This window comes from Salvelinus fontinalis, chromosome 6 (assembly GCF_029448725.1).
Source record: "Salvelinus fontinalis isolate EN_2023a chromosome 6, ASM2944872v1, whole genome shotgun sequence".
NCBI classification, from domain to species: Eukaryota; Metazoa; Chordata; class Actinopteri; order Salmoniformes; family Salmonidae; genus Salvelinus; species Salvelinus fontinalis.
The window spans coordinates 39,342,782-39,354,922 of record NC_074670.1 but is presented as its reverse complement, the minus strand read 5'-3'; the positions used below and the strand labels follow the sequence as shown (position 1 = coordinate 39,354,922).

At 41.6% G+C, this 12,141-nt stretch overlaps 1 protein-coding gene across 6 annotated transcripts in view; it reads right to left on the bottom strand.

Annotated features, from left to right (window-relative positions):
- LOC129857816 (transcription elongation factor A protein 3-like) overlaps window positions 1-12,141 on the bottom strand; it is a 33,330-nt gene that overhangs the window by 13,351 nt on the left and 7,838 nt on the right. For 2 of the 6 annotated variants that reach the window (XM_055926424.1, XM_055926425.1), the window contains exons 2-4: window positions 6,016-6,078; window positions 5,678-5,783; window positions 5,462-5,570 (exon numbers count right to left, since the gene is read on the bottom strand). In XM_055926424.1, the coding sequence (XP_055782399.1) occupies window positions 5,462-5,570; window positions 5,678-5,783; window positions 6,016-6,078 (278 nt within the window). Of the gene's footprint in view, window positions 1-165; window positions 298-1,422; window positions 1,513-1,806; window positions 1,894-4,616; window positions 4,761-4,842; window positions 5,347-5,461; window positions 5,571-5,677; window positions 5,784-6,015; window positions 6,079-12,141 lie in introns of all 6 variants that reach the window. The other 4 variants (XM_055926420.1, XM_055926421.1, XM_055926422.1 and 1 more) reach the window with 4 other exon arrangements.

The following is a 12,141-nucleotide window of genomic DNA, read 5'->3' as shown; positions in this document are numbered from 1 at the left end:
CAAAGAAAGTGATGTTTGAAACAAAAAAATGCATTGTATCGAAATGAATAGAATCCATTAAGCATATCTGTCAATAGGAGCAGTTCAACAATGTCACAGAGAACAAACATCGCTGACACTCAAAAGTAACCACACAAAAAAAAAAACATGCAACATCACAGCGACCTCTCCTTTTTGACTTCCACTGACGGGCGCTTCACATGAGGGGGAGGATGGAGATGGAGAGGAAGAGGAGCAAATGGAGCATTGGGGTCCGGAGGCTCTTTTCGAACCACAGAAATCCGCAGAGGCTCTTTTCTAAATGTAAAATATTATTTTCAATCACTACTATTCATCATTACTATCAATACTATAGTAGCAAACTCATGTTTCAAGTTTTATTAGTCGTATATAGGGAATACACATGCACCATCCAACGAAACGCTTACTTGCAGGCAGTGGTGTAAAGTACTAAAGAAAAAAATACTTTAAAGTAGTACTTAAGTAGTTTGAGGGTATCTGTACTTTACTATTTATATTTTTGACAACTGTTACTTTTACTTCACTACATTCCTAAAGAAAATTATATACTTTTACTTCATACATTTTCTTTGACACCCAAAAGTAATTACATTTTGAATGCTTAGGAGGACAGCAAAATGGTCCAATTCACACACTTATCAAGAGAACATCCCTGGTCATCTCTACTGCCTCTGATCTGGCAGACTCAATAAATACAATAGCTTCACATGTCTGAGTGTTGGAGTGTGCCCCTGGGTATCTGTTAAATTATTATTATTTTTAATTGGTGCCGTCTGGTTTGCTTAATATAAGATAATTTAGGATAATGTATAATTCAACTTTTGATAACTGTTTTATTTATTTAACTAGCCAAGTCAGTTAAGAACAAATTCTTATTTACAATGATTGCCTACCGGGGAACAGTGGGGTAACTGCCTTGTTCAGGGGCAGAACGACAGATTTTTACCTTGTCAGCTCAGGGATTCGATCTAGCAACATTTCGGTTACTGGCCCAACGCTCTAACCACTAAGTTACCTGCCACACCAAGTAAATATACTTTAGTATATTTTTGCAATTACATTTACTTTGATACTTAAAGTATTTGGTTTTAAATATACTTAAGACTTTTACTCAAGTAGTATTTTACTGGGTGACTTTTACTTGAGTCATTTTCTATTAAAGTATCTTTACTTTTACACAAGTACGACAATTACGTACTTTTTCATCACTGCTTGCAGGTTGCTTCTTGACAATGCAACAACAATAAGAAGTAATAAAAGATACGAATACGAACGAACAAAAAGTAGAATAAAATACACATTTTTAACATAAGTATAATACAGGAAGCACAATATATACTGTAGTCCAATATGTCTTATGAAATAAATCTAGATTACGACAGAAGAGAAGCTGACTCTAACCTCTCCTTCTTGACCTCTGCTGCAGTGGGCATAGAAGGATGAGGATGAAGAGGAGGAAGCAGGGAATTAGGGTCAGGAGGATCTTTTTTCCTAAATGAAAAACCAACAAACTAAATAATCCATTGCGATTCTGAAAACTTAAGTCATTTTCTGTGTATCGCTGACAGTTTTCACCAAAAAAGGAAGAACATGCACATAGTTGCAATGTTTTTGACTTTGCTGTGCTGTATAATGTTTAACCTATGATAACAAAACAAAGAGTAAAACAGGGATTTCAGGGCAGTTTTCACTGTGTCTGATAAAACAGAGGTAGGTGATGATCGAACACAAACTATGGACCATAGTACACAACTCAGTCTATTCACAAACAGCATGCCCTCTGACCTCTCTTTCTTCCCCTTCACTGAGGAACGTCTGGACGGAGGGGTGGGACGAGGATGAGAAGGAGACAGAGTGTCTGAAGAATCTCTCCTGAATGGAAATCGAAATATTCCAAATGAAATCTGAGAAGAAAAAAAATCTATCCAGAACTAATACAACTAGCACAAATCGAATGATTAAGGAAAGCATGCATAATTTACCATGATCACACTGTGCACCATGCAGAAGTGGGTGCTGGGTAAGTCACTCTTCAAATCACTACCCACTGGGCACAAACTGATTTAGTTGTATTCTTTAACGTTGATTCTTGGTTGAAATTGATAAATTAATCTAACATCAATTATTCATTTGTAAACAAACTGGAAATAAAGCCAGACTAAGTCAGTGGCACAAAATACACATGTTGATGTTCAAATGTTGATATTCGGTTGAGTTGACAATCAAACGATTCAAGATCACTTTTGCAATACAGTTAAGGCATTTTGTCTCCAACTAAATAAAAAGTTAAAGAATAGGATTAGGCCAGTGGCTTAGATGAAACTATCCAAGCATTATATATCCTTTAAATGTTGATATTTGATTGTGTTGACAACCAAACAATTCAATATGACTTTTGTAATACAAACTAAAGTAACAGTATTTATTCAACCATTTTACTGCAGTGGGCAAAACAGGGTCACACAGAGTGTTTCAAATCTCCTTTGAAACAAAGGTATACACCTCACACACATGGTTATGGGCTTAGAAAAAGAAGACACCTGTACCATGTCAGATATATACAGTTGAAGTCGGAAGTTTACATACACTTAGGTTGGAGTCATTAAAACTTGTTATTCCAACCACTCCACAAATTTCGTGTTAACAAACTATAGTTTTGGCAAGTCGGTTAGGGAATCTACTTCGTGCATGACACGAGTCATTTTCCCGACAATTGTTTACAGACAGATTATTTCACTTATAATTCACTGTATCACAATTCTAGTGGGTCAGAAGTTTACATACACTAAGTTGACTGTGCCTCTAAACAGCTTGGAAAATTCCAGAAAATGATGTTATGGCAAAGGACCTTGTAAAGATGCTGGAGGAAACCTGTACAAAAGTATCTATATCCACAGTAAAACGAGTCCTATATCGACATAACTTCAAAGGTCGCTCAGCAAGAAGCCACTGCTCCAAAACCACCATAAAAAAGCCAGACTACGGTTTGCAACTGCACATGGGGAAAAATATTGTACTTTTTGGAGAAATGTCCTCTGATCTGATGAAAAAAAGATAGAACTGTTTGGCCATAATGACCATCGTTATGTTTGGAGGAAAAAGGGGGAGGCTTGCAAGCCGAAGAACACCATCCCAACCGTGAAGCACGTGGGTGGCAGCATCATGTTGTGGGGGTGCTTTGCTGCAGGAGGGACTGGGGCACGTCACAAAATAGATGGCATCATGAGGAAAGAAAATGATGTGGATATATTGAAGCAACATCTCAAGACATCAGTCAGGAAGTTAAAGCTTGGTCGCAAATGGGTCTTCCAAATGGACAATGACCCCAAGCATACTTCCAAATTGTGGCAAAATGGCTTACAGACAACAAAGTCAGGTGTTGGAGTGGCCATCACAAAGCCCTGACTCTGACCCTAAACTTCTGACCCACCGGGAATGTGATGAAAGAAATAAAAGCTGAAATAAATCACTCTCTACACTATTATTCTGACATTTCACATTCTTAACATAAAGTGGTGATCCTAACTGACCTAAGACAGGGAATTTTTTACATCGATTAAATATCAGGAATTGTGAAAAACTGAGTTTAAATGTATTTGGCTAAGGTGTATGTAAACTTCCGACTTCAACTGTAGATGTATAAAATGTATAATTTTATACATTTATTTTTTTGGTTTGCATCCCAATATGACATCACAGAAGACTGAAATATAACAAACCCGTTTGACATTGAAACACCGTATATATAATTCTATTTGTTTATTAATTTTGAAATGATGAAAAATATTAATAACATTCCACCCATGTGGTCACTAGGTCATTTGACTGCATGAAAGGGCTACGATGAGTAACACATCTATGGCCACATGTTGAGACTAGCCTACTGTAACTATAAATGTCTTCTTATGTAATCATAGAAAGTGTGCATGTTCAAGATAGCGTGCAAAGGTTGCCGTTCTGTGGAGGTATTCACAATTGCTATAATAATCTGTGCAGAATCTCTACAGCATTGAACACTTGCACAATGTACTTGTAATGTTATCTCAACTGCAATCCAGGTAATTTGGTAGTGCAATTAGATGAAGCACAGTGATAAAACATGAAGTTGTTTTATAAATACCTGACATTGTTTTCACCTTTTGAACTTTGTTGTGCTTTTAAAATGATTGAAAGCACACTGAGAACACATTTAAACGAGAACTAAACCAATCTAACATTGTTTTCCCATTGGAATTGAGATATGCTTTTAGATGGTTGCAAGCATAGTGATAACGCATTAGTAATTCAACAAACCTCCGGCTGACGTTTTGAGTGGGTGAATAAAGTTTGAAATCTCAATGATCAACGTCTCCACCAAATATTACCCACATTTCCACGTTGAAATGACGTGGTGTGCCCAGTGGTATGCTGTATGAACAAGTCAGTTAAACAACAAGGTTAGTGTGCAATCCATTTCAAGGGCGTCCAATATAAACATCTCAAACTATACCCTTATATCTGTACAAACCACTCATCATTCAGCAATGCACCAAAGCATCTGAAAGTAATACAGAAAAGTTCCATGCGTAGACACCAGAGTATCTAACCATCCTGACCTCTCTCTCTCCTTCTTCACCTCTTTTTTCACCCCTTTATTCACCTCCCCAGACATACGTCTGACAGGGGGAGGAAGGCGGGGTGGTCGGGGGGGGCGAGGAGGAGAGTAACAAGCGGGGTAAAGATCATCCAAGACGCTTCTCCTGAAAACACAACACATCCCTGAGGCCCAGCCTTTGTCCTCTCTAGACTGTATGGAATCAAATTAACAGAGGCATCTCTCACCTCTCAAACCCTTGTCTGTGGTTTTCAACAGGTCTCTCTTGTCGGGGTTCGTACATTGGTATCTCCTTTCTGCGTTCCTCTGTGTGTCTTTCCTTTCTCAGTTCATCTGCAAAACGCTCCCTTCTGGGTTCGTCTGTGTGGCTCTCATTTTTGGGTTCTTCGAGATTACTTTTTTTCTTGGGTTCTTGCACATGTCTTTCATTTTTTGTTTCATGTATAGGTACATGTCTTTCTTTTCTGGATTTTTCGAAGTGTCTCTCCTTTTTGGGTTTTTCTAAGTGTTCTACATGTCTTTCTTTTCTGGCATCTTCTGTATGTTTTCCATTTTTGGATTGTTCTGCATGCCGTTTGTTTTTGAATGCCTCTGTATTTCGCTCCTTTTTTAGGTCAACAGCTCTCTCATCTTTTTTGTGTTCAACATTGTGCTTCTCTTTTTGCCATTTGTCAGAGTATTCTTCCTTTTCAGATTCAGGATCTGAATCAGAAACATCCAGCCTCTTGTGACTATAGCAAAAAAACACAGACCACACCAGATACCGTATCTTCCCCTTTTCTATGTTTACATTTTTGCATTCACACGCAGGCAATGGTTTGAGTGAGTGTGTGTGTATGCACCTACCTGGTGTCTTTCTCTAAGGGGGACCTGACTGGAGACGCTGTGGACTTGTTGGAGTCAACCCCATTCTTCATCTCATTGGGCCTCTCAGTACTCTGAGTACGTGCAGCATCTAAGGGGCAAAGAGGGTTGAAAATGATGTCTCTACATACTGTGTATACTGTAAAACACAACTTCAGACAGCTCCACTTTCTAAAAGACAGTCTCCTACAATCCTACCCAGCAGTCTCTTCCAGTCCTTGATGAGGATCTTGGCCAGGGAAACGACCTCGTCGTCTGTGCAGTGCTTCCTGATTCCATTCACAGACATGCCGATCCTCGTTTCCTATTCAGCGGAAAGAATGGTTTGTTGCATGTGATCCTTGAAATAATGAGATCACACTTATCATTTGGAGTAGGCATAACTATATAATCCATTCCCTGTTTGTGGGGAAATTGCACTGACTGCACTGTATTCCCCATGCATTTGATATTTAATATTGAATGTAGAAGTAGCCTAAAATATTAAACTTCTGTACACCTAAATAATACATAACAGGATATTCCTGGTCCTCTACCTGCAGAAGTTTCAGCGTCATGTTGAAGCTCTTCAGTTCATTCAGCAGGTCCAGGGCACCGTCCTATATACACAAACATTGAGATGATGGTATTGGAAGTTGTAGCCAACAGGCAGAGGAGCAGAATTATTTATTTTCATTACATATATAGTACCAGGGGTGCAACTTTCACTGGGAACGGGGGGGACATGACCCCCCTCATTCTGAAATTGCATTTTTGTTACCCCCCAGTTTTATCATTGCATTGTGATACAAAAAGCGGCATTGGTGTGCTTTAGGACCATGCGGACGACTCAGAGTGGTCGGGTAGGCTGTTTGGTGGTTTTAACCAGCTGGATTTAGGACCGTGCGGAGACAACAAAGCATGCGAATAGAGGCAGCTGTTGTATGTGTGTTGCGCTTTTTTTCTTAGTTGTAAAAGCAAGCAAAGCAGAAACAGGCTACTCTTTATTTGACTGATGTAGCTGGCAAGGTAACTGCTGTTTGACTTAACAGAAAAAAAAGTATTTATTCCCAGAGCTGAGCTAGTACTGTAACTGACATGTAATGTTAGCTAATGTTTCATCCCCTCTCGACTGAAGTTCTGTCTGAAGTGAATGAACTAACTTAGCTAGCTTGCAAGCCATCTAGCTAGCTAGTAGCTACCACAGCCAGTTCAGCCTAGCTACCTGTCAGGTAGCAATATCTAACAGCTATTGTGCAAAAATATTTTCTAGCTTTTGTTTTGTCTTGTTTCAACAGAAGTAAATTAACTTGGCTCGTTTTCGCCAGTTGATGTACCATTAGAGCCAGCCAAAAGTTGGCTAATGTTAAGATATTATTTTTTCCCCAACAGTCAGTATACAGCAGCAATGAAACGTTATTGATCTGTCAGTTTCCCTATGTAATTCCCTACTTTTGACACTGACAATAATAAACAGCTCTAGAGGCTTCACTGTCATGGTGCACAGTTAGGACACAACACTATTCTCATCATATCTTAGCAGTATCAGATGGTGACAGATGTCCCAGCAGGGTCAGACAACCAGGGACGACCAGTCTACGGAGCTCAGGTGAATTTTACAGTATATTATAACAATCAATGAATGGATACAAAGTTCCATCTTGTGTTCATGGGTAGTCTACAGTCTGGGATCTGGGAATAATGGTAATTTAAATTATTGAACCATTGATTCTATTCTTGGATAATATAATGTATGAATGTACACCAAGTTAATTGTTTGTCATGCCTCATCTGAGCAGTATAAAATGGTGACAGGGGTCTCGGCAAAGTCAGGCAACCAGGGAAGACCAGTCTGTGACGGCACTAGAGGTCGACCGATTAATCGGAATGGCCGATTAATTAGGTCCAAATTTCTTTAGCCTCCTGAGGTTGAAGAGGCTCTGCTGTGCCTTTTCCACCACACTGTCTGTGTGGGTAGTCCATTTCAGTTTATCAGTGATGTATACGCCAAGGAACTTAAAGCTTTCCACCTTCCCTGCGGTCCCCTCGATGTAGATAGGGGGGTGTGGACCCTCTGCTGTTTCCTGAAGTCCACGATCATCTCCTTTGTTTTGTTGACGTTGAGTGAGAGGTTGTTTTCCAGGCACCACACTCCCAGAGTCCTTACCTCCTCCCTGTAGGCTGTCTTGTCATCATTGGTAATCAAGCCTACTACTGTTGTGTCATCTGCAAACTTGATAATTGAGTTGGAGGCGTGCTTGGCCACGCAGTCATGGGTGAACAGGGAGTACAGGAGTGGGCTGAGCACGCACCCTTGTGGGGCCCCAGTGTTGAGGATCAGCAGAGTGGAGGTGATGTTTCCTACATTCACCATCTGGGGGCGGCCCGTCAGCAAGTCCAGGACCCAGTTGCACAGGGCGGGGTTCAGACCCAGGGCCTCAAGCTTAATGATGAGCTTGGAGGGTACTATGGTGTTGAATACTGAGCTATAGTCAATAAACAGCATTCTTACATAGTTATTTCTCCTGTCCAGATGGGATAGGGCAGTGTGCATAGTGATGGCGATTGCGTCGCCTGTGGATCTATTGGGGCGGTAAGCAAATTGAAGTGGGTCTAGGGTGGCAGGTAAGGTAGAGGTGATATGATCCTTGACTAGTCTCTCGAAGCACTTCATGATGACAGAGGTGAGTGCTACGGGGCGATAGCCATTAAGTTCAGTTACCTTTGCCTTCTTGGGTACAGGAACAATGGTGGCCATCTAGAAGCATGTGGGGACAGCAGAATGGGATAGGGAGAGATTTAATATGCCCGTAAACACACCAGCCAGCTGGTCTGTGCATGCTCTGAGGATGCAGCTAGGGATGCCGTCTGGGCCGGCAGCCTTGCGAGGGTTAACACGTTTAAATGTTTTACTCACGTCGGCCACCAAGAAGGAGAGCCCACAGTCCTTGGTAGAGGGCCGCATTGGTGGCACTTTGTTATCCTCAAAGAATGTGAAGAATGTGTTTAGACTGTCCGGAAGCAAGACGTCGGTCTCTGCGACGTGGCTGGTTTTCCTTTTGTAGTCCCTAATTGCCTGTAGTCCCTGCCATATACGACTCGTGTCTGAGCCGTTCAATTGCGACTCCACTTTCTCTATACTGACATTTAGCTTGTTTGATTGCCTTGCAGAGTGAATAACTACACTGTTTATATTCTGCCATATTCCCAGTCACCTTGCCATGGTTAAATGAGGTGGTTTGCGCTTTCAGTTTCGCGCAAATGCTACCATCTATCCACGGTTTCTGGTTAGGGTAGGTTTTAATAGTCACAGCGGGTACTACATGTCCTATACACTTCCTTATAAACTCAGTCACCGTATCCGTGTATGCGTCTATATTATTTCCGCAAGCTACCTGAAACATATCCCAGTCCATGTGATCAAAACAATCCTGAAGGGTGGATTTTGCTTGGTCAGACCAGCATTGAATAGTTTAAAGCACGGGTACTTCCTGTTTGAGTTTCTGCCTATAGGAAGGAGGAGCCAGATGGAGTTGTGGTCAGATTTGCCGAAAGGAGGGTGGGGGAGGGCCTTGTAAGCATTCCAGAAGTTTGAATAGCAATGGTCGAGAGTCTTAGCAGCACGAGTAGTACAGTCAATATGTTGATAGAACTTTGGCAGCCTAGTCCTCAGATTTGCTTTATTAAAATCCCCAGCTACAATAAATGCAGCCTCAGGATATGTGGTTTCCAGTTTGCATAAAGTCCAATGAAGTTCTTTGAGGGACGTCGTGGTATCGGCTTGAGGGGGGATGTAAACGGCCGTGGCAATGACAGAGGAGAATTCTCTTGGGAGATAATACGGTCGGCATTTGATTGAGAGGAATTCTAGATCAGGTGAACAAAAGCACTTGAGTTCCTGTATGTTCCTAGAATTACACCATAAGTCGTTAATCATGAAACACACCCCTCCGCCCTTCTACTTCCCGGAGAGATATTTATTCCTGTCTGCGCAATGTACTGAGAATCCTGCTGTCTTTACAGACTGACAGAGTATCCTGAAAGAGCCATGTTTCCGTGAAACAAAGTATGTTACAGGCCCCGATGTCTCTCTGGAAAGAAATCCTAAGCTCATCAACTTTGTTATCCAAAGACCTTCCTACTGTGTCTTCTACTCTACTTCCCATTCTCTTTGCTGATGATACCAATTTGATTTTATCATCACACAGCCATTTTTATGAACTAATTAATGAAGCCAACTCAGGCATGGCCCAATTTTCTGAATGGTACAGATAAACAATTCAATCTTCAAAATGTAAAAAAAAAAATCTAACTTCATTGTATTCACTAGCAAGAATAAGAAATATTGTAAAGAAAAAGAGCCAGAATCTCAATTGGTGGGAATGAAATGAAAAAAGTCACATCCACTAGATTCCTTAGAGTTCTAATTGATGAAAAGTTAAATGGAAAGATCATATTCAACTTGTCAGCAGCAAAGTGAAAAAATCTGTTGGTATCTTCAGAAAGATTAGTGGTTTGGTTCATCAGGCTTGCTTCCTTACTCTATACTATAGCTTAATTTACCCATATCTCATTTACTGTAATATTGTCTGGGCCAGTACATAGGCCTCCATCCACACAAATTACTCATCATATTCTTCCAGGTTAATTCTGAAATCCATCTATATAATGGTGTATGGTGAGAACCTTGACCCTTCCCACTGCCGCACCTCACATAGTCAATTCTCTATCAGATACAGAGGTACCATACTCTGGATTAGCTGTCTGAATCGCCGTGTCTCCAGCTCGCCCAGCTACTCAATGGATCCAATGATCACTCGGCTACGCATGTATGTCAACTCTGACAACCCGGATGTACTAGACGTGTCTGAATTCTGGCTTAGTAAGACCACCAAAAACCCTGAAATTTCCATCTCTAACTATAAAATGTTCTGACAAGATAGAACTGCCAAAGGGGGTGGAGTTGCAATCTACTGCAGAGATAGCCCGCCTGTCTTACTGTCCAGGTCTGAGCCCAAACAATGAGCTTCTACTTTTAAAAATCCACCTTTCCAGAAACAAGTCTCTCACCGTTGCAGGCTTACTATAGACCACCTTCTTCCCCAGCTGTGCCCTGGACACCATATGTGAATTGATTGCCCCCCATCTATCTTCAGAGCTCGTGCTGTTTAACACCCTGGCCATCCTACAATCTAAGCTTGATGCCCTCAATCTCACACAAATTAATCAATGAACCTACCAGGTACAACCCCAAATCCGTAAACACGGGTACCCTCATAGATATCATCCTAACCAACCTGCCCTCCAAATACACCTCTGCTGTCTTCAACCAGGATCTCAGCGATCACTGCCTCATTGCCTGTGTCCGTAATGGGTCTGTGGTCAAACCACCACCCCTCATCACTGTCAAACGCTCCCTAAAACACTTCAGCGAGCAGGCCTTTCTAATCGACTTGGAAGGATATTGACCTCATTCCGACAGTAGAGGATCCCTGGTTATTCTTTAAAAGTGCTTTCCTCACGACCTTACATAAGCATGCCCCATTCATAAAATGTAGAACCAGGAACAGATATAGCCCTTGGTTCACTCCAGACCTGACTGCCCTTGACCAGCACAAAAACATCCTGTGGCGTACTGCATTAGCATCGAATAGCCCCCGCGATATGCAACTATTCAGGGAAGTTCGAAACCAATATACACAGGCAGTTAGGAAAGCAAAGGCTAGCTTTTTAAACAGAAATTTGCATCCTGTAGCACAAACTCCAAAAAGTTCTGGGACACTGTAAAGTCCATGGAGAATAAGAGCACCTCCTCCCAGCTGCCCACTGCACTGAGGCTAGGAAACACTGTCACCACCGATAAATCCATAATAATTGAGAATTTCAAGAAGCATTTTTGCATGGCTGGCCTTGCTTTCCACCTGGCTACCCCTACCCCAGTCAACAGCCCTGCACCCCCCAAAGCAACTTGCCCAAGCCTCCCCTATTTCTCTTTCACCTAAATCCAGATAGCTGATGTTCTGAAAGAGCTGCAAAATCTGGACCCCTACAAATCAGCCGGGCTAGACAATCTAGACCCTCTCTTTCTAAAATTAGTCGCCGAAATTGTTGCAAACCCTATTACTAGCCTGTTCAACCTCTTTCGTATCGTCTGAGATCCCCAAAGATTGGAAAGCTGCCGCGGTCATCCCCCTCTTCAAAGGAGGAGACACTCTAGACCCAAACTGCTACAGATCTATATCTATCCTACCCTGCCTTTCTAAGGTCTTAGAAAGCCAAGTTAACAAACAGATCACCGACCATTTCGAATCCCACCGTACCTTCTCCGCTATGCAATCTGGTTTCCGAGCTGGTCATGGGCGCACCTCTGCCACGCTCAAGGTCCTAAACTATATCATAACCGCCATCGATAAGAGACAATACTGTGCAGCTCTATTCATCGACCTGGCCAAGGCTTTCGACTCTGTCAATCACCACATTCTTATCGGCAGACTCAGCAGCCTTGATTTCTCAAATGACTACTTTTCAGACAGAGTTCAGTGTGTCAAATCGGAGGGCCTGTTGTCCGGACCTCTGGCAGTCTAACACAATTTTTTTCAAAGGTTTACTAAGGGTTGGTAAAAGGCTGATTGGTTGGATATTTTAGACAATAAAAGGTTGCTTTACTATTCTTGGGTAGCATA